The sequence below is a fragment of the Mytilus edulis genome, chromosome 4 (genome assembly GCF_963676685.1).
Source record: "Mytilus edulis chromosome 4, xbMytEdul2.2, whole genome shotgun sequence".
NCBI classification, from domain to species: Eukaryota; Metazoa; Mollusca; class Bivalvia; order Mytilida; family Mytilidae; genus Mytilus; species Mytilus edulis.
This window is the reverse complement of record NC_092347.1, coordinates 39,699,346-39,722,630: the sequence shown is the minus strand read 5'-3', so window position 1 is coordinate 39,722,630 and position 23,285 is coordinate 39,699,346. Positions and strand designations below refer to the sequence as shown.

General features: G+C 37.3%; 2 protein-coding genes across 2 annotated transcripts in view; one reads left to right on the top strand and one right to left on the bottom strand.

The window, feature by feature from the left end:
• Window positions 1-19,360, bottom strand: part of LOC139519682 (uncharacterized) — a 39,212-nt gene extending 19,852 nt beyond the window's left edge. The window contains exon 1 of the mRNA XM_071311896.1: window positions 18,956-19,360. Coding sequence (XP_071167997.1) covers window positions 18,956-19,108 — 153 coding nt within the window. The 5' untranslated portion in view covers window positions 19,109-19,360. The remainder of the gene's footprint in view (window positions 1-18,955) is intronic.
• A 1,912-nt stretch (window positions 19,361-21,272) lies between these two features.
• LOC139518439 (heavy metal-binding protein HIP-like) lies at window positions 21,273-22,678 on the top strand. Its single transcript, XM_071309980.1, has 2 exons — window positions 21,273-21,510; window positions 22,241-22,678. The coding sequence occupies exons 1-2, from the start codon at window positions 21,294-21,296 to the stop codon at window positions 22,648-22,650; spliced, it is 627 nt and encodes a 208-aa protein (XP_071166081.1). The 5' UTR covers window positions 21,273-21,293; the 3' UTR covers window positions 22,651-22,678.
• Window positions 22,679-23,285: the final 607 nt, after the last annotated feature.

Here is a 23,285-nt window from a genome sequence, read left to right as displayed (position 1 = left end):
GAGTACCATCAAAGGTGGTTCATTTTGGTAATACCTCTCAGGGATTTGATATTTTCAACAACTTACTCCATGTCCGCTATTGGATCCATGTCTTCATCCCAACAATAAAAAAGATCACTTTAGGTTACCCCAACCACCATTCCCAATTCAATTTATTAGACACAATTTTTTTGGTCCTAAAAAATAATATCTTGACACTGTCAATCCTACCGTCCGTGAAAGTCGTGGTAATCATACCCAGTGCGCCTGAATTTTTTCATACCATAGCTTTCAATTTGCAAAGTTCCGTTGGCCTACCCCTAATCTTTTAAAAGCTGTCAAAAATTCCCTACGGCAATACTTTTTTTACTCACTAGAAGCAAATGATAGGTAATGATCTAAGGTACAATGGGCCAAAAAGGCCCAGGTGGGACAACTCATGGTTTGTCCTCACCATGGGTCCAAAGTTAGATTAAAAAAAAATGCCTTACCCCAATTTTTAAAAGAGTGTAAAAAATTCCCTACGGCAATACTTTTTTAGCCACTAGGTGGAAATGGTAGGTAATGGGCTAGGGTTCAATGGGCCAAAAGGTCCAGGTGGGACAACTCATAGTTTGTCTTCACCATAGGTCCGAACTTAGGTCTTAAGGGTCACATACATGCCTACCCCAACTTTTCAAAAGTCTGTGAAAAATTCCCTACGGCAATACTTTTTTACCCACTAGGTGCAAATGATAGGTAATTGTCTAAGGTCCAATGGGTCAAAAGGTCCAGGTGGGACAACTCATGGTTTGTCCTCACCATGGGTCCAAAGTTAGATTTAAAAAAAATGCCTTACCCCAATTTTTAAAAGAGTGTAAAATATTCCCTACGGCAATACTTTTTTAGCCACTAGGTGGAAATGGTAGGTAATGGGCTAGGGTCCAATGGGCCAAAAGGTCCAGGTGGGACAACTCATAGTTTGTCTTCACCATAGGTCCGAACTTAGGTCTTAAGGGTCACATACATGCCTACCCCAACTTTTCAAAAGTCTGTGAAAAATTCCCTACGGCAATACTTTTTTACCCACTAGGTGCAAATGATAGGTAATGGTCTAAGGTCCAATGGGTCAAAAGGTCCAGGTGGGACAACTCATGGTTTGTCCTCACCATGGGTCCAAAGTTAGATTTAAAAAAAAATGCCTTACCCCAATTTTTAAAAGAGTGTAAAAAATTCCCTACGGCAATACTTTTTTAGCCACTAGGTGGAAATGGTAGGTAATGGGCTAGGGTCCAATGGGCCAAAAGGTCCAGGTGGGACAACTCATAGTTTGTCTTCACCATAGGTCCGAACTTAGGTCTTAAGGGTCACATACATGCCTACCCCAACTTTTCAAAAGTCTGTGAAAAATTCCCTACGGCAATACTTTTTTACCCACTAGGTGCAAATGATAGGTAATGATCTAAGGTCCAATGGGTCAAAAGGTCCAGGTGGGACAACTCATGGTTTGTCCTCACCATGGGTCCAAAGTTAGATTTAAAAAAAAATGCCTTACCCCAATTTTTAAAAGAGTGTAAAAAATTCCCTACGGCAATACTTTTTTAGCCACTAGGTGGAAATGGTAGGTAATGGGCTAGGGTCCAATGGGCCAAAAGGTCCAGGTGGGACAACTCATAGTTTGTCTTCACCATAGGTCCGAACTTAGGTCTTAAGGGTCACATACATGCCTACCCCAACTTTTCAAAAGTCTGTGAAAAATTCCCTACGGCAATACTTTTTTACCCACTAGGTGCAAATGATAGGTAATGGTCTAAGGTCCAATGGGTCAAAAGGTCCAGGTGGGACAACTCATGGTTTGTCCTCACCATGGGTCCAAAGTTAGATTTAAAAAAAATGCCTTACCCCAATTTCTAAAAGAGTGTAAAAAATTCCCTACGGCAATACTTTTTTAGCCACTAGGTGGAAATGGTAGGTAATGGGCTAGGGTCCAATGGGCCAAAAGGTCCAGGTGGGACAACTCATAGTTTGTCTTCACCATAGGTCCGAACTTAGGTCTTAAGGGTCACATACATGCCTACCCCAACTTTTCAAAAGTCTGTGAAAAATTCCCTACGGCAATACTTTTTTACCCACTAGGTGCAAATGATAGGTAATTGTCTAAGGTCCAATGGGTCAAAAGGTCCAGGTGGGACAACTCATGGTTTGTCCTCACCATGGGTCCAAAGTTAGATTTAAAAAAAATGCCTTACCCCAATTTTTAAAAGAGTGTAAAATATTCCCTACGGCAATACTTTTTTAGCCACTAGGTGGAAATGGTAGGTAATGGGCTAGGGTCCAATGGGCCAAAAGGTCCAGGTGGGACAACTCATAGTTTGTCTTCACCATAGGTCCGAACTTAGGTCTTAAGGGTCACATACATGCCTACCCCAACTTTTCAAAAGTCTGTGAAAAATTCCCTACGGCAATACTTTTTTACCCACTAGGTGCAAATGATAGGTAATGGTCTAAGGTCCAATGGGTCAAAAGGTCCAGGTGGGACAACTCATGGTTTGTCCTCACCATGGGTCCAAAGTTAGATTTAAAAAAAAATGCCTTACCCCAATTTTTAAAAGAGTGTAAAAAATTCCCTACGGCAATACTTTTTTAGCCACTAGGTGGAAATGGTAGGTAATGGGCTAGGGTCCAATGGGCCAAAAGGTCCAGGTGGGACAACTCATAGTTTGTCTTCACCATAGGTCCGAACTTAGGTCTTAAGGGTCACATACATGCCTACCCCAACTTTTCAAAAGTCTGTGAAAAATTCCCTACGGCAATACTTTTTTACCCACTAGGTGCAAATGATAGGTAATGGTCTAAGGTCCAATGGGTCAAAAGGTCCAGGTGGGACAACTCATGGTTTGTCCTCACCATGGGTCCAAAGTTAGATTTAAAAAAAAATGCCTTACCCCAATTTTTAAAAGAGTGTAAAAAATTCCCTACGGCAATACTTTTTTAGCCACTAGGTGGAAATGGTAGGTAATGGGCTAGGGTCCAATGGTCCAAAAGGTCCAGGTGGGACAACTCATAGTTTGTCTTCACCATAGGTCCGAACTTAGGTCTTAAGGGTCACATACATGCCTACCCCAACTTTTCAAAAGTCTGTGAAAAATTCCCTACGGCAATACTTTTTTACCCACTAGGTGCAAATGATAGGTAATCGTCTAAGGTCCAATGGGTCAAAAGGTCCAGGTGGGACAACTCATGGTTTGTCCTCACCATGGGTCCAAAGTTAGATTTAAAAAAAATGCCTTACCCCAATTTTTAAAAGAGTGTAAAAAATTCCCTACGGCAATACTTTTTTAGCCACTAGGTGGAAATGGTAGGTAATGGGCTAGGGTCCAATGGGCCAAAAGGTCCAGGTGGGACAACTCATAGTTTGTCTTCACCATAGGTCCGAACTTAGGTCTTAAGGGTCACATACATGCCTACCCCAACTTTTCAAAAGTATGTGAAAAATTCCCTACGGCAATACTTTTTTACCCACTAGGTGCAAATGATAGGTAATTGTCTAAGGTCCAATGGGTCAAAAGGTCCAGGTGGGACAACTCATGGTTTGTCCTCACCATGGGTCCAAAGTTAGATTTAAAAAAAATGCCTTACCCCAATTTTTAAAAGAGTGTAAAATATTCCCTACGGCAATACTTTTTTAGCCACTAGGTGGAAATGGTAGGTAATGGGCTAGGGTCCAATGGGCCAAAAGGTCCAGGTGGGACAACTCATAGTTTGTCTTCACCATAGGTCCGAACTTAGGTCTTAAGGGTCACATACATGCCTACCCCAACTTTTCAAAAGTCTGTGAAAAATTCCCTACGGCAATACTTTTTTACCCACTAGGTGCAAATGATAGGTAATGGTCTAAGGTCCAATGGGTCAAAAGGTCCAGGTGGGACAACTCATGGTTTGTCCTCACCATGGGTCCAAAGTTAGATTTAAAAAAAAATGCCTTACCCCAATTTTTAAAAGAGTGTAAAAAATTCCCTACGGCAATACTTTTTTAGCCACTAGGTGGAAATGGTAGGTAATGGGCTAGGGTCCAATGGGCCAAAAGGTCCAGGTGGGACAACTCATAGTTTGTCTTCACCATAGGTCCGAACTTAGGTCTTAAGGGTCACATACATGCCTACCCCAACTTTTCAAAAGTCTGTGAAAAATTCCCTACGGCAATACTTTTTTACCCACTAGGTGCAAATGATAGGTAATGGTCTAAGGTCCAATGGGTCAAAAGGTCCAGGTGGGACAACTCATGGTTTGTCCTCACCATGGGTCCAAAGTTAGATTTAAAAAAAAATGCCTTACCCCAATTTCTAAAAGAGTGTAAAAAATTCCCTACGGCAATACTTTTTTAGCCACTAGGTGGAAATGGTAGGTAATGGGCTAGGGTCCAATGGGCCAAAAGGTCCAGGTGGGACAACTCATAGTTTGTCTTCACCATAGGTCCGAACTTAGGTCTTAAGGGTCACATACATGCCTACCCCAACTTTTCAAAAGTCTGTGAAAAATTCCCTACGGCAATACTTTTTTACCCACTAGGTGCAAATGATAGGTAATTGTCTAAGGTCCAATGGGTCAAAAGGTCCAGGTGGGACAACTCATGGTTTGTCCTCACCATGGGTCCAAAGTTAGATTTAAAAAAAATGCCTTACCCCAATTTCTAAAAGAGTGTAAAAAATTCCCTACGGCAATACTTTTTTAGCCACTAGGTGGAAATGGTAGGTAATGGGCTAGGGTCCAATGGGCCAAAAGGTCCAGGTGGGACAACTCATAGTTTGTCTTCACCATAGGTCCGAACTTAGGTCTTAAGGGTCACATACATGCCTACCCCAACTTTTCAAAAGTCTGTGAAAAATTCCCTACGGCAATACTTTTTTACCCACTAGGTGCAAATGATAGGTAATTGTCTAAGGTCCAATGGGTCAAAAGGTCCAGGTGGGACAACTCATGGTTTGTCCTCACCATGGGTCCAAAGTTAGATTTAAAAAAAATGCCTTACCCCAATTTTTAAAAGAGTGTAAAATATTCCCTACGGCAATACTTTTTTAGCCACTAGGTGGAAATGGTAGGTAATGGGCTAGGGTCCAATGGGCCAAAAGGTCCAGGTGGGACAACTCATAGTTTGTCTTCACCATAGGTCCGAACTTAGGTCTTAAGGGTCACATACATGCCTACCCCAACTTTTCAAAAGTCTGTGAAAAATTCCCTACGGCAATACTTTTTTACCCACTAGGTGCAAATGATAGGTAATGGTCTAAGGTCCAATGGGTCAAAAGGTCCAGGTGGGACAACTCATGGTTTGTCCTCACCATGGGTCCAAAGTTAGATTTAAAAAAAATGCCTTACCCCAATTTTTAAAAGAGTGTAAAATATTCCCTACGGCAATACTTTTTTAGCCACTAGGTGGAAATGGTAGGTAATGGGCTAGGGTCCAATGGGCCAAAAGGTCCAGGTGGGACAACTCATAGTTTGTCTTCACCATAGGTCCGAACTTAGGTCTTAAGGGTCACATACATGCCTACCCCAACTTTTCAAAAGTCTGTGAAAAATTCCCTACGGCAATACTTTTTTACCCACTAGGTGCAAATGATAGGTAATTGTCTAAGGTCCAATGGGTCAAAAGGTCCAGGTGGGACAACTCATGGTTTGTCCTCACCATGGGTCCAAAGTTAGATTTAAAAAAAATGCCTTACCCCAATTTTTAAAAGAGTGTAAAATATTCCCTACGGCAATACTTTTTTAGCCACTAGGTGGAAATGGTAGGTAATGGGCTAGGGTCCAATGGGCCAAAAGGTCCAGGTGGGACAACTCATAGTTTGTCTTCACCATAGGTCCGAACTTAGGTCTTAAGGGTCACATACATGCCTACCCCAACTTTTCAAAAGTCTGTGAAAAATTCCCTACGGCAATACTTTTTTACCCACTAGGTGCAAATGATAGGTAATGGTCTAAGGTCCAATGGGTCAAAAGGTCCAGGTGGGACAACTCATGGTTTGTCCTCACCATGGGTCCAAAGTTAGATTTAAAAAAAATGCCTTACCCCAATTTTTAAAAGAGTGTAAAATATTCCCTACGGCAATACTTTTTTAGCCACTAGGTGGAAATGGTAGGTAATGGGCTAGGGTCCAATGGGCCAAAAGGTCCAGGTGGGACAACTCATAGTTTGTCTTCACCATAGGTCCGAACTTAGGTCTTAAGGGTCACATACATGCCTACCCCAACTTTTCAAAAGTCTGTGAAAAATTCCCTACGGCAATACTTTTTTACCCACTAGGTGCAAATGATAGGTAATGGTCTAAGGTCTAATGGGTCAAAAGGTCCAGGTGGGACAACTCATGGTTTGTCCTCACCATGGGTCCAAAGTTAGATTTAAAAAAAATGCCTTACCCCAATTTTTAAAAGAGTGTAAAAAATTCCCTACGGCAATACTTTTTTAGCCACTAGGTGGAAATGGTAGGTAATGGGCTAGGGTCCAATGGGCCAAAAGGTCCAGGTGGGACAACTCATAGTTTGTCTTCACCATAGGTCCGAACTTAGGTCTTAAGGGTCACATACATGCCTACCCCAACTTTTCAAAAGTCTGTGAAAAATTCCCTACGGCAATACTTTTTTACCCACTAGGTGCAAATGATAGGTAATGGTCTAAGGTCCAATGGGTCAAAAGGTCCAGGTGGGACAACTCATGGTTTGTCCTCACCATGGGTCCAAAGTTAGATTTAAAAAAAATGCCTTACCCCAATTTTTAAAAGAGTGTAAAAAATTCCCTACGGCAATACTTTTTTAGCCACTAGGTGGAAATGGTAGGTAATGGGCTAGGGTCCAATGGGCCAAAAGGTCCAGGTGGGACAACTCATAGTTTGTCTTCACCATAGGTCCGAACTTAGGTCTTAAGGGTCACATACATGCCTACCCCAACTTTTCAAAAGTCTGTGAAAAATTCCCTACGGCAATACTTTTTTACCCACTAGGTGCAAATGATAGGTAATGGTCTAAGGTCCAATGGGTCAAAAGGTCCAGGTGGGACAACTCATGGTTTGTCCTCACCATGGGTCCAAAGTTAGATTTAAAAAAAAATGCCTTACCCCAATTTTTAAAAGAGTGTAAAAAATTCCCTACGGCAATACTTTTTTACCCACTAGGTGCAAATGATAGGTAATTGTCTAAGGTCCAATGGGTCAAAAGGTCCAGGTGGGACAACTCATGGTTTGTCCTCACCATGGGTCCAAAGTTAGATTTAAAAAAAATGCCTTACCCCAATTTTTAAAAGAGTGTAAAATATTCCCTACGGCAATACTTTTTTAGCCACTAGGTGGAAATGGTAGGTAATGGGCTAGGGTCCAATGGGCCAAAAGGTCCAGGTGGGACAACTCATAGTTTGTCTTCACCATAGGTCCGAACTTAGGTCTTAAGGGTCACATACATGCCTACCCCAACTTTTCAAAAGTCTGTGAAAAATTCCCTACGGCAATACTTTTTTACCCACTAGGTGCAAATGATAGGTAATGGTCTAAGGTCCAATGGGTCAAAAGGTCCAGGTGGGACAACTCATGGTTTGTCCTCACCATGGGTCGAAAGTTAGATTTAAAAAAAATGCCTTACCCCAATTTTTAAAAGAGTGTAAAAAATTCCCTACGGCAATACTTTTTTAGCCACTAGGTGGAAATGGTAGGTAATGGGCTAGGGTCCAATGGGCCAAAAGGTCCAGGTGGGACAACTCATAGTTTGTCTTCACCATAGGTCCGAACTTAGGTCTTAAGGGTCACATACATGCCTACCCCAACTTTTCAAAAGTCTGTGAAAAATTCCCTACGGCAATACTTTTTTACCCACTAGGTGCAAATGATAGGTAATGGTCTAAGGTCCAATGGGTCAAAAGGTCCAGGTGGGACAACTCATGGTTTGTCCTCACCATGGGTCCAAAGTTAGATTTAAAAAAAAATGCCTTACCCCAATTTTTAAAAGAGTGTAAAAAATTCCCTACGGCAATACTTTTTTAGCCACTAGGTGGAAATGGTAGGTAATGGGCTAGGGTCCAATGGGCCAAAAGGTCCAGGTGGGACAACTCATAGTTTGTCTTCACCATAGGTCCGAACTTAGGTCTTAAGGGTCACATACATGCCTACCCCAACTTTTCAAAAGTCTGTGAAAAATTCCCTACGGCAATACTTTTTTACCCACTAGGTGCAAATGATAGGTAATGGTCTAAGGTCCAATGGGTCAAAAGGTCCAGGTGGGACAACTCATGGTTTGTCCTCACCATGGGTCCAAAGTTAGATTTAAAAAAAAATGCCTTACCCCAATTTTTAAAAGAGTGTAAAAAATTCCCTACGGCAATACTTTTTTAGCCACTAGGTGGAAATGGTAGGTAATGGGCTAGGGTCCAATGGGCCAAAAGGTCCAGGTGGGACAACTCATAGTTTGTCTTCACCATAGGTCCGAACTTAGGTCTTAAGGGTCACATACATGCCTACCCCAACTTTTCAAAAGTCTGTGAAAAATTCCCTACGGCAATACTTTTTTACCCACTAGGTGCAAATGATAGGTAATGGTCTAAGGTCCAATGGGTCAAAAGGTCCAGGTGGGACAACTCATGGTTTGTCCTCACCATGGGTCCAAAGTTAGATTTAAAAAAAATGCCTTACCCCAATTTTTAAAAGAGTGTAAAAAATTCCCTACGGCAATACTTTTTTAGCCACTAGGTGGAAATGGTAGGTAATGGGCTAGGGTCCAATGGGCCAAAAGGTCCAGGTGGGACAACTCATAGTTTGTCTTCACCATAGGTCCGAACTTAGGTCTTAAGGGTCACATACATGCCTACCCCAACTTTTCAAAAGTCTGTGAAAAATTCCCTACGGCAATACTTTTTTACCCACTAGGTGCAAATGATAGGTAATTGTCTAAGGTCCAATGGGTCAAAAGGTCCAGGTGGGACAACTCATGGTTTGTCCTCACCATGGGTCCAAAGTTAGATTTAAAAAAAATGCCTTACCCCAATTTTTAAAAGAGTGTAAAATATTCCCTACGGCAATACTTTTTTAGCCACTAGGTGGAAATGGTAGGTAATGGGCTAGGGTCCAATGGGCCAAAAGGTCCAGGTGGGACAACTCATAGTTTGTCTTCACCATAGGTCCGAACTTAGGTCTTAAGGGTCACATACATGCCTACCCCAACTTTTCAAAAGTCTGTGAAAAATTCCCTACGGCAATACTTTTTTACCCACTAGGTGCAAATGATAGGTAATGGTCTAAGGTCCAATGGGTCAAAAGGTCCAGGTGGGACAACTCATGGTTTGTCCTCACCATGGGTCCAAAGTTAGATTTAAAAAAAAATGCCTTACCCCAATTTTTAAAAGAGTGTAAAAAATTCCCTACGGCAATACTTTTTTAGCCACTAGGTGGAAATGGTAGGTAATGGGCTAGGGTCCAATGGGCCAAAAGGTCCAGGTGGGACAACTCATAGTTTGTCTTCACCATAGGTCCGAACTTAGGTCTTAAGGGTCACATACATGCCTACCCCAACTTTTCAAAAGTCTGTGAAAAATTCCCTACGGCAATACTTTTTTACCCACTAGGTGCAAATGATAGGTAATGGTCTAAGGTCCAATGGGTCAAAAGGTCCAGGTGGGACAACTCATGGTTTGTCCTCACCATGGGTCCAAAGTTAGATTTAAAAAAAAATGCCTTACCCCAATTTTTAAAAGAGTGTAAAAAATTCCCTACGGCAATACTTTTTTAGCCACTAGGTGGAAATGGTAGGTAATGGGCTAGGGTCCAATGGGCCAAAAGGTCCAGGTGGGACAACTCATAGTTTGTCTTCACCATAGGTCCGAACTTAGGTCTTAAGGGTCACATACATGCCTACCCCAACTTTTCAAAAGTCTGTGAAAAATTCCCTACGGCAATACTTTTTTACCCACTAGGTGCAAATGATAGGTAATGGTCTAAGGTCCAATGGGTCAAAAGGTCCAGGTGGGACAACTCATGGTTTGTCCTCACCATGGGTCCAAAGTTAGATTTAAAAAAAAATGCCTTACCCCAATTTTTAAAAGAGTGTAAAAAATTCCCTACGGCAATACTTTTTTAGCCACTAGGTGGAAATGGTAGGTAATGGGCTAGGGTCCAATGGGCCAAAAGGTCCAGGTGGGACAACTCATAGTTTGTCTTCACCATAGGTCCGAACTTAGGTCTTAAGGGTCACATACATGCCTACCCCAACTTTTCAAAAGTCTGTGAAAAATTCCCTACGGCAATACTTTTTTACCCACTAGGTGCAAATGATAGGTAATGGTCTAAGGTCCAATGGGTCAAAAGGTCCAGGTGGGACAACTCATGGTTTGTCCTCACCATGGGTCCAAAGTTAGATTTAAAAAAAAATGCCTTACCCCAATTTTTAAAAGAGTGTAAAAAATTCCCTACGGCAATACTTTTTTAGCCACTAGGTGGAAATGGTAGGTAATGGGCTAGGGTCCAATGGGCCAAAAGGTCCAGGTGGGACAACTCATAGTTTGTCTTCACCATAGGTCCGAACTTAGGTCTTAAGGGTCACATACATGCCTACCCCAACTTTTCAAAAGTCTGTGAAAAATTCCCTACGGCAATCCTTTTTTACCCACTAGGTGCAAATGATAGGTAATGGTCTAAGGTCCAATGGGTCAAAAGGTCCAGGTGGGACAACTCATGGTTTGTCCTCACCATGGGTCCAAAGTTAGATTTAAAAAAAAATGCCTTACCCCAATTTTTAAAAGAGTGTAAAAAATTCCCTACGGCAATACTTTTTTAGCCACTAGGTGGAAATGGTAGGTAATGGGCTAGGGTCCAATGGGCCAAAAGGTCCAGGTGGGACAACTCATAGTTTGTCTTCACCATAGGTCCGAACTTAGGTCTTAAGGGTCACATACATGCCTACCCCAACTTTTCAAAAGTCTGTGAAAAATTCCCTACGGCAATACTTTTTTACCCACTAGGTGCAAATGATAGGTAATGGTCTAAGGTCCAATGGGTCAAAAGGTCCAGGTGGGACAACTCATGGTTTGTCCTCACCATGGGTCCAAAGTTAGATTTAAAAAAAAATGCCTTACCCCAATTTTTAAAAGAGTGTAAAAAATTCCCTACGGCAATACTTTTTTAGCCACTAGGTGGAAATGGTAGGTAATGGGCTAGGGTCCAATGGGCCAAAAGGTCCAGGTGGGACAACTCATAGTTTGTCTTCACCATAGGTCCGAACTTAGGTCTTAAGGGTCACATACATGCCTACCCCAACTTTTCAAAAGTCTGTGAAAAATTCCCTACGGCAATCCTTTTTTACCCACTAGGTGCAAATGATAGGTAATGGTCTAAGGTCCAATGGGTCAAAAGGTCCAGGTGGGACAACTCATGGTTTGTCCTCACCATGGGTCCAAAGTTAGATTTAAAAAAAAATGCCTTACCCCAATTTTTAAAAGAGTGTAAAAAATTCCCTACGGCAATACTTTTTTAGCCACTAGGTGGAAATGGTAGGTAATGGGCTAGGGTCCAATGGGCCAAAAGGTCCAGGTGGGACAACTCATAGTTTGTCTTCACCATAGGTCCGAACTTAGGTCTTAAGGGTCACATACATGCCTACCCCAACTTTTCAAAAGTCTGTGAAAAATTCCCTACGGCAATACTTTTTTACCCACTAGGTGCAAATGATAGGTAATGGTCTAAGGTCCAATGGGTCAAAAGGTCCAGGTGGGACAACTCATGGTTTGTCCTCACCATGGGTCCAAAGTTAGATTTAAAAAAAAATGCCTTACCCCAATTTTTAAAAGAGTGTAAAAAATTCCCTACGGCAATACTTTTTTAGCCACTAGGTGGAAATGGTAGGTAATGGGCTAGGGTCCAATGGGCCAAAAGGTCCAGGTGGGACAACTCATAGTTTGTCTTCACCATAGGTCCGAACTTAGGTCTTAAGGGTCACATACATGCCTACCCCAACTTTTCAAAAGTCTGTGAAAAATTCCCTACGGCAATCCTTTTTTACCCACTAGGTGCAAATGATAGGTAATGGTCTAAGGTCCAATGGGTCAAAAGGTCCAGGTGGGACAACTCATGGTTTGTCCTCACCATGGGTCCAAAGTTAGATTTAAAAAAAAATGCCTTACCCCAATTTTTAAAAGAGTGTAAAAAATTCCCTACGGCAATACTTTTTTAGCCACTAGGTGGAAATGGTAGGTAATGGGCTAGGGTCCAATGGGCCAAAAGGTCCAGGTGGGACAACTCATAGTTTGTCTTCACCATAGGTCCGAACTTAGGTCTTAAGGGTCACATACATGCCTACCCCAACTTTTCAAAAGTCTGTGAAAAATTCCCTACGGCAATCCTTTTTTACCCACTAGGTGCAAATGATAGGTAATGGTCTAAGGTCCAATGGGTCAAAAGGTCCAGGTGGGACAACTCATGGTTTGTCCTCACCATGGGTCCAAAGTTAGATTTAAAAAAAAATGCCTTACCCCAATTTTTAAAAGAGTGTAAAAAATTCCCTACGGCAATACTTTTTTAGCCACTAGGTGGAAATGGTAGGTAATGGGCTAGGGTCCAATGGGCCAAAAGGTCCAGGTGGGACAACTCATAGTTTGTCTTCACCATAGGTCCGAACTTAGGTCTTAAGGGTCACATACATGCCTACCCCAACTTTTCAAAAGTCTGTGAAAAATTCCCTACGGCAATACTTTTTTACCCACTAGGTGCAAATGATAGGTAATGGTCTAAGGTCCAATGGGCCAAATGGCCAAGATGGGAAAATTTCACCATAGGTCCAAAGGTAGGTTTCTTTTATAAATTGCTAATTTATATTTTCTGTGCACACCATACATTAAGTACAACAAATAAACCTTTCGTATAATCAAATGTGAGCGCATTCCGCTTGTTCAGAAGTAGAATCTTTTGTCAAAACAAGTTTGTCTAACAAAAAAATAGCAAAGCACGAGTGTAATTTTTTATTCTTGTAAAGCAAAACTATTGATACTTTTTAGGAACTACTTGACAGGATGCCGAGACTATGGAAAGCTATTTCTTACAATATCACAAAATTGATTTCTTATGGAAAAGTCGATGTCATGTCGATGTCATTACTATTTAAAATTGCGCGCATTACGCTGTTGGTATATGAAAAGCGAATAAAGTAATGAACAGGAAATTACATGTTAATTTGAAGGGAAAAAAATTAAATAGTGTCTTCGGCTGCTCACTCATATATAAAAACAGATTATTTTGTGATTATATGATTGATAAAAACATTTAAAGTACGTTTGAATCTTTTGCAACTTTTGAGTTTATAGACATATCTGAAAACTGGCTGCTAGCGAAGTGGCTGCTAGCGAGTGGCTGCTAGCTTGAGCCTGGTGTCGATGTAAGGCGTCAAAGAAAAAAATATAAAAGCCTTTCAAGATGTAATAATTATTTGGACTACACACAGACTATAATATTCATGAAATTATTACTCTGTGCCCTGTACATTAAAGACGACTCAGTGTAGTCGAAAAACAGAATAGCAATTAGCAAAAGAAGATAAAAATTATATTTGTTAAAACGATTCTCCCAAATTTATTTATAGTCGCAGTCTAATTATACTCGAATCGGATCTGTATCATTCCCTGTATCCGCTTATAAGTATTGTGTTCACGAAACACGAATCTGAAATATCAAATTATAAGTGGCACGGTAGTATGTCCTGGTCCATCAGGACCGTAACTACATTGAGGCAAATGAGGCAAATGCCTCATGTAAAAAATTTCGAAAAAAAAAAGTGAAACAAAAGGTTGTTTTTCCTTTTAGTTTTCAGAGTTGATGGTCTATTGTTTGTACTTCTGTGTTCCGGGTTTGTTTTTTGTTCATTTATTGTCATACTTTATGACTATAGTCTGAGAGTTGATTTTCATTTGTAAACGTGGTTTTGCAATGTTGCATGTCCACCGATGTCCAGAATTGTGCGAGAAATATATTTTAAGAACCTGCGATGGTACTCAGTGGACACCAAAAAATTTGTCCTTTCTGCATGGATAATTGAAATTGATATCAAAGAATACAAAACAGTTATTTTTATTGTAAATAAAACTAGATAGCTGACATGGTTTGAATTAAAGTAAGGTCACATATTTCCCGGTATCAAATAATTTGAAGAAAAAAAACAAGGTATTGCCATATATGACCTTTTACATTGAAAAGTTAAACTTGCATTAAGTCGTGTTGAGACCCTTCAACAGATAATAAAGGAGTATGGGGACATAATCGCACACAAAGTCAATGCATAGAACAAATACAAATGATCAATCTTATGGTTAAAGTTTGTGTTCCTGCTCTTCTTCTTGATGGTCTTCAATAATACTTTTATAAAGGTCTTCAACAATACTTTTAAAGAATCATTAATACCGTAAAAGATCGTAAAACAAGGTGAAGATGGTCCCTAGTGTGGATTTAAGCAGTACTAGTATTTAAAGTATAATACTGCAATGTCACTATATTTAAATCTAGTCATAAAAAAATCACCAAAGTTACAAAGTCTAATCACAATGCAAGACAAGAACAGACAGACAGATACGGTTTTAATAATTATTAGAATTGCAATTTTTGCTTTCTCCTACATATCGGTCTTTTAATATTGTCACTTATACCTAATAGTCTTAAATTACAATGAACCTTTGTTTTTGCTTTGGGACCTGATTGTCGAAAAAAATATCTAAAAATTAATTAAGCCGTTTCAATGCAAGAAAGAGTCTGGGAAACGCTCAGAATGCACGATTTTGCGTTATTTTTCTCAGAGCTTCTGGGGGCCTTAAGCGGCCCAAATCCCTCTCGCTCCGCTCGGCGAATATATGTTGCCTCACTATTAAAAGAGGCTAGTTACGGCCCTGCCCATAAGGGATAATGATAGCCTTTTAAAAGTTTAAGATTTTTCACCACTTTCTAACACTGCCAAAAATTCTACATTCACATTTAACTAATTTTAAAAAGTACTTTCATTTTACTATTCAGAAATGAATATGAATGTGTATCATGACCGTTTACTTCTTTTGTTATTTTTAAAAACCTAAGGCCACTAGTTTTTTTTAGGTCTTTTATCGTGCAGTGAATACAAAATTGAAAAAAAAAATCATTTTTATCTGTATGTAAAGTTATTTCATATTTTTCTACACCTGATTCATCCCTCATTTTGGGAAACTATGTTCAGTTGATTCTGTTTATTTTGTCCAATAACAATTTCAATTCAATTCAATTCAAAGTTTTATTGCCATATAAACTATACAGTTTGTGACATATAACAACAACAAAAACAAATAAAGACAATAACTAAGTAACTCAATATATATATGTTAGCGGCAATAAGTGAAATTAGGCATTAAGCTTAAATCCTAGGCAATAAGCTAACGCCTAGGCAGTAAGTCTACTGCCTAAATGATGTTAGGCATTAGTCTTAAATCCTGAAAAATGTGTGCAGGCATTAAACTTAATGCCTAAAATGTAAATGCAGGTAAATAAAAGACATTTATTCATTTTTAAATTAAAATACATTTGTTCCATAATAACATTATGATAACTGTGGCCTGTTTATCGACACTGTCCTAAGATTAGTCCTATAAGATATTCTTAGGACAGAAAATATGATCTAGTTAGGATCGACTTACGACATTTCTCAGTATGCTGCACATCGAAGCTATCTGAGGATTATATTAGCTGGGATGTCCTAAGTATTGGCGTAAAAGAAAATAGCAAATGAAAAAAATGAAATATTATATCAAATTCAACCAAAAACTTTAATTCATAAACCGATTAATCATTAGAAAATATTTATTAGTTTTAAATGAAAGGTCATATATAATTTTTATATTAAAATTGTAGATCTAAACTCTTTGAAACAAAATATAAGTAAAAAAATATAACTACGTTTTATATTACTAGAATTGAACAAAATAATTGTAAATAGTTAAAATTAAATATATAATCGGTAAAATCATTTTATGCTTTGAGGGACCTGAATTCGAAGCGTCACGGTTTCATACTTAAAAGTTCATAGGAAAATCTTGTGCATCTTTCATATAAATACTGAATACTTCAACTATTTTATTTTATTACTGCAAATAACATACGTTTGAAAACGAGCAGAAGAAAAAAAATCGAATTTCACCGATTTTAACGATGCAAAAGTACAGGGCCCAGTGTCATTCTAAATATAAAAAAGAAGATGTGGCATGATTACCAATATGACAAATCTCCAAAAGAGATCAGAAATAAATTCACTTATAAAATATGTTATTTATATTTTAAAATGCATCAAATAATAATTTAGAAATATAAAACCTTGATAGAAATTTGTGTTAAAAAATCATTTTGTTATCCCAAATTTTGGAACTATTAACAAATACAATCTACTTATCCAATAAAAAAAAAATGGAAAATGGTGTGATAAAAAAAGTCATATCTTAATTTGGTCTACTTTTGACCAGTTCAAACTAGCTTGACTAATGAAGTGTACAAATTTTCAAATAAATATATTAATTATAATTATTCTATAGAATCTGCATAGAATCTCCCCCTTTTTCAATTGGATACAATTACTTTTTTAAAGTCTTTTTGATACTTAGTAATACCACACAAACATGAAAAAAGTATGAGTTAATTCTGTTTTTCAACTGCTAAAATTACTAAATAAACTTACTAAATTTGAAGATCTGTCAAATGAATGTATATTTATAAACGACTCTACATCAAGAATAAATCACCCAATATGCATAAATTCCAGAGTTAACTTATTGCCTAAAATTATGTTCGGCAATAGGATGAATAATCATCATCAGATTTCAGGCAATAAGCTTAATGCCTGAAAATTTCAGGCAATAACTTAATGCCTAGGCGTTAGCTTATTGCCTAGGATTTAAGCTTAATGCCTAATTTTACTTATTGCCGCTAACATATACACAAATTCAGGTAAATATTAAAGGGCCCCCTGTCCTCAGTTCCATTGACTTTTTTATAAAGGATCATAGTTTATTCACTTGTGTTGGTGTTGATGGGTTAAGTATATATATAACTTTGTCATTGTCAGTGAGATTAGCAAATGGATTACTTTCTCTGTTAATGCAATTAAAATATGTTAATCTAATATTTGAATTATGAGAACAATTTATTAAGAAATGTTTCTCATCATCTAGTACTTTGCATTTTTTGCAAAGTCTCTCTTCGCGAGGAATTTTAAAATGCCTTCCTTTTTCAATTAGTAATGAATGGTAACTGATTCTAAGTTTTGTAATTAATTTTCTAAATTCAAAGTTTGGGTTAGAGAGGTAAGGTTTGATCAATAGATTTGGCTCAAGTCCTTTTAAAAATTTAATTTACTTTTATCGTCAATAGATTTCAACTTATTCATCAACAGGTTGTTGTAATATGAGTTTATTTGGGGTTTAATATAGCTTTTAATATTTTTTAATTGTTTTAAATTATTACAGGTTTTTAGTCTATCTATATCAATGTTAGATTCAGAAAGAATATCTTTTGCAAAAGTGAACCATGAATAGGAGCCACTAGAATCCAAAGTTTTAGTTAATTGAAAAGATTCATGTAATAAGGAATTCAAATTTGAGGTGAAAAGCTTTGCTAAATACATAATAGTTTGGGTTTTTATATGACATTCAATAGGCAGTCTTCCCAATTCGTTCCTTGTACCAAAATTTGAGGCACTCTTGTTAGTGCCAAGGGTAAACATGCAATAACCAAGATGCAAGTTTTCTATTGGAGTCTTGTCAATAAAATTAAATGGGTCGCAATTTTTCCAGAAACCAAAGCTCTTTTTTTAGCTTTGAAATATGTTATCTATGAGTCCAAATATGTTATCTCAGAATTATAAGTTAATATAGGTCTCACTATTTGACACTCTGATAGGAAGGCTGCCAAGAGAATTTATTTAGTATATGTTTTAATAAAAAACAAAACCTTTTTTGCCTTTTTTGTTAATTCAGCTGTACTATGACTGAGATTACCATTTGATTTAATCAGCAGACCCAAGTAAGGATATTCCATAACATTCTCTTTTTTTTTGTTTTTATATACAAGTATAGATGTTTCAGGCTTTTGCTTTGTTGTTGAAAAGACCATACTTTTTGTTTTATTTATGTTTAGAGAAAGCTGCCAGTTTTCACAAAACATGGAAACTTTATTTAGACTATTTTGGAGACCCTCCTTAGATTCTGATAGTAAAAGCAGATCATCAGCAAACAGGAGGGAGCCTAGTTTACTATTTATGAGCTCCAATGGACTTGAGTTGTCATCTTCCAAACCTTTAGTGATATCATTTATAAAAATAATGAAAAACATAGTAGGACTTAATGAGTCCCCTTGTTTCACACCTCTAGTAATGTCAAAATAGTCAGAAATGTGATCTTTATATTTTAAAGAGGATTTTGTATTTAAATATTGTTGTTTTATTACCCTGTAAAAAGACTTTCCTACTCCCATTTTGCATAATTTATATAGAAGGGCTGTCCTCCATACAGAGTCAAATGCCTTTCTTAAGTCAATGAAGCATGCATATATTTTTTTGTTATTTTTGTGTATATATTTATTAATTAAAGATTTTAATATGAAAATACTGTCAGCAGTTCTGTGGTTTTCTCTAAAGCCAAACTGACAGTTATTCAGCTGTTTATCCACAACTGTGATTAGTCTATTATTGAGTACAGCATTGAATATTTTAGGAAGATTACTGATTAAAGATATACCTCTGTAATTATTGGGATGACACTGTTCAGATACATTGACTTTGGTAGGGTACACACACATGACAAAAGAGCAACATAAATTATTGAATGCAAATACTACCGTGCTACCTATAAACAGGGTTTCCTTGATGAAATCACCCCCATAACTGAAAAAATTGTTATCAATTCGGCTGATTATAGTTACATGTAACATTAATTTACTTAATACGATAAAAATAGCTTTGATATTTTTTACATAACCTCGACTGCACCTCCAGTGCCATTTATTAGGTATCCCATCGAGATCCCTTCAAACCCTTGCATTTGTACTGGAAAACTACATGCTTGTGTTGTAGTTGTAGCATAAGCAAGCATGGAAAAAACGAAAACAAATGTGTGCTGTTCTATTATCATTATTCTGTAATAACCAATGCCGGATAATTTACTTAATTCCGCTTTTTATTGATCCTAGGAGTCTTGTGATGTCTTGTGATAAACACACAACTTTCGTATTACGAAATTTACAACTTCCAATAATATATACCTCGCATGACTTTTTGTAGTAAGGAATGCTATCTTTGTTATTACTTGCGAAATACCGGGTTTACCTGAGATTTTGTGTACGTTTTTATTTTCAGCTTGAATCTTTTGATGATAAGTGTATTTCTATTTTTTGTAATTTGTTGTAACGTTATACTCATTAAACATGTTAAGGTTCATGTGGACCCTTTGGCTAAAATCGATTCCTTTTCACCTCAAAAATTTACCCTAAATAAAGACAAACCTGTGCATCTTGAAACGTTTTAAGACAAAGCATGTCCTAGATAAATAAATTTCAAATAGGTTTTATGTTTTAGAAAATAAAAACTTAACATATTATAATTGCAATGTACATTTTTTCAATTCTCCAGAAGGTGCCAAAATAAACTATGAAGTTTGAGAACTTCCCCTCAGGTAATAATTGAAATGCTCTATATTGAATGACACGGTTATAATAGATTGACAATAAATGACCGATAGACACCTGACAGTAATTGGCAATTGATGTACCTGAATAGACCATATCAAGTGAAACTCAACTACATCTTCTGCAGGGACGGAAAAAAATGCACTATAGATATATGTGAATAAAGACATTTTGTGTAAATAATGGGCTTCTGATAGAAGAGAATTTATAAGAGCTCTGATGAAAACATCAATCAGTGACAGTACAGCAGTTACATCAACGGACATATCGGTAGCAATGTAAGCCATCCAGTTACAGGGTTCGGACTGATCACTTGATCCGGCGCACCTCTGGAGGTTGTTGTGGAATAGCACCAAAACGGCCGAGGATGGAGGACTCCATCTGATGATGGAAGTGGATCAGCATTATAACGTTAAACATGAAATTCATGGAAACACAAGTTGCAATGCGCCGTTGCTTACACTGGTTTTATTTTAATGCCAGAACAGAATTATGACAGTGTATTATACATACTCTTTCATTGTGGTTTTAAGAACACATTGTTTCACCATAAATATCATTCAACATATCTATCATTCACACTTTTTAACTGTTCGATATGTGTATCATTTGACTAGTTCACTTAGCTTGTTTTATTGGTGAAATTCAAATAAAACAGAAAATCCGCTAATGAAATGTGATTTGGGGCACAACATTTTTTTTTTTGTACAAATGTAATGCGAATTTCCGAAAAAAAACTAAACAACTTTCATAATGTAAAGCATTTACAAAAAAAAATATTATTTATTACTCCTACACAACGAATTAAATACGTTTTACAGTTTAAAATGCTTAAACACATTATACATGTAGTATTATAAAGCCCAATAGTAATTATAAAAACCTAATGTATCGAGAGAAAAACACAGTTACTGTATAAATATAGTCAAAGACAAAAGTGTCTTGTGTTTGAAAAAAAAATATGGCCTCTAGCATTCATTTGTACCTGAAGAAAGTCATTCTAGAAACACGTGTCTTGCATACTGAAATCGGTTTCAATGCATTGTGTACACTGAACAAACCATGAAAATTATTTAAGAAATCTGAAACATTTTCGTACTCTAGATCTGCAATTGAGAATGGGAACGATGATTGTTTTACAGAGGTAACAACCCGACCAAAGAGCAGAAAATAACCCAAAGCCACCAATATGTCTTCAACTAGCTGGAACATTCTGTTTCATGTGTCCATCAATTTGGGTTTGGGGTTATTTTTATATAATTACCCGATAACGAAGCGAATAACTCTAAAGGTTATTCTTATCAACACTTTTCGCTCCAAAAATTCCAACATTAAAAATTTCTATAAGATGAAAATAAAGAAACAACAGTAACGCTGATTGAATTCTTAAAAATAAATGCTGTTCATTTTATTTGGAGTAACTATAACAAGTTTAATAATTGATAAAGAGTCATTACGTGTTTGATATTCGTATGCATTTATATTGTCTAAAATATTAGATCCGTTTAACACTCCCTTTGTTTAGATAGCATACGAACTTAGTACATTCAAGTAACTTACAATTCTTATCTTTTTTCGGTATTATCTTTATAATTATTCTGATCGATTTTGTTTGCAGGAAATAGTCACAACATGACAGATATCTGTAACATGGCAATTATTTCATTATTTAGCAGGATATATATTCTGTCTTTTTTTGTAGTCTGTACTGCTGATGCAGAAGTCCAAAATCAACAGGTGTTTAAGCAAGACAATTCAAAACGACTATTGATGGATGAAAACTATTACACTATCATGAGTAGACTGGATAATCTTACCAAAGAGGTCGAAGCCCTTAAAAAGGAAAACGGTAAGAGATATCTTAAATTCGGTGTTTTCTTGTATTTTTCGTTTGCGTTTTCTATAAAGATTAAGACGAGAAAAATCAAAGAGGTGATATTCAATTCGTTTGTCAAAGCAAACTCACACACAACCAATAAAAACCTGGGGGTGAGCCTAGGTGATCCGGAAATTTCAGGATACTCTTGATTAACGTGGGTCTTTAGTCTTGTTTCTTATAAAAGTAGAAAACAATATTTCTAATACGGTAGATCAAATTCGAGATATACAGGCCTCTGACTTGGAACAGGCACATACAGAATGTGGCGGGGTTAAACTACTTTTATGGCGTACCCAACCTCTGTATAACCTTGCAGTGGGACAGTGGCCTGCCAGTATAACATAAGAACAAAGTTTACTATAAAAAATCAATTGAAAAGGGCATAGCTCGTCAGATCGATACAAAGCAGAAATTCATCTTACAAAAACACAGAGTGAACGTAGCTGGGTATGCTTATTATACAGAACATAAAGTTTTGTTTTTGTAGGAGAGCAGATCGGTATTCGCATTACAACAACATATTTTTAGAAATGTCATAATGAAGAATTATATCTTCGCTATTCAATCTACATAATTATAGCAGATTTAAAAAAAAACTGCTTACCAAATAACTATATGGTCTTGCCGTTTTTGTATTAAGGTCATGAGAAAATTATGTTGATTAGACATTTGAAAATTAATTATCCTTTTTCCTTTGCAGGTTTGCTCAGACATTCTCCGATTGCTTTTCTTGCGGAACTCACCAAGTCCGTCACAGGCCAAAACCACCAAATCCATTTCGATCAGGTCAAATTAAACATTGGGAACGCCTACTACCTGTCTCATGGGAACTTCATCGCTCCTGTCAACGGCCTCTACCAGTTCTCAATAACAGCATGTTCTCATTTGGGTCACTATGTAGTTCTGGAACTTACTGTCAACACTGCTGTGGTTGGGAAAGTGTTGGCCGGCGATACTGTGTATGACGAATGTAGCTCTAACACTTTCTTGGTACAACTTTTGTCCGGTGATGACGTCTTTGTGCAACATGAAACTGATGGCGATTATCTGTTAAGTTATCCAGCTTACGGTTTTCCTTCATTTTCGGGTGTCCTTTTAAGAGCTTATTAAATTAATTTGAATAAAATACCGAAGAATATTTTGAATTTTAATTTTTATAACACAATATACAAGATGAGGCACTCCAGATAGGAAGTTACGGCTGTATAAAAAAAATCGCGGATATATTTTTTTTTAGTTTGACCTTTTTATTTTTTTGCGGTGATAAGTTTATTTCCGCATTTTTCGTTCATTGTGAACATATAAGAGATACAAAGTTTGACATAATCGCTACATTTTATATTTTAATAATTTTCTACTAGTATACGCGAACAAATCAGTCATAACACCTACAAGTTCCAAGCAGGATTTTGCTTTATTTGATTACCAAAATTCCCATAAAAGGAGAAACACTATATATCAATTAATATTAATGTTGGGCACGAAGCGCAATTGGCATTCGATTAACAAAAAAATCGCTTATTTTATTCCTTTTTTTGTGATATAACATTCTGAGAAAAATTTACCTTCGAATTCATATAAATTGTGTAAACATATAAATGTATGGCGCGGAGTCAGGGTCATAATCATCGAGTTTAGCATATGCTGAGTTGATTTAAGCATTTGATTAATTAATTTTAGCATATGCTAAACTCATTTAAGCATGCCTTTAAATGTTTTAAGCATTTCCAAAATAAAAATAAATT

Bases quoted from the DNA above. Each gene is read 5' to 3' on its own strand.
- LOC139518439 (XM_071309980.1), top strand. From the start codon at position 21,294: ATGACAGATATCTGTAACATGGCAATTATTTCATTATTTAGCAGGATA. The intron at 21,511-22,240 runs GTAAGAGATATC...TTTCCTTTGCAG, and splicing joins AGCCCTTAAAAAGGAAAACG to GTTTGCTCAGACATTCTCCG.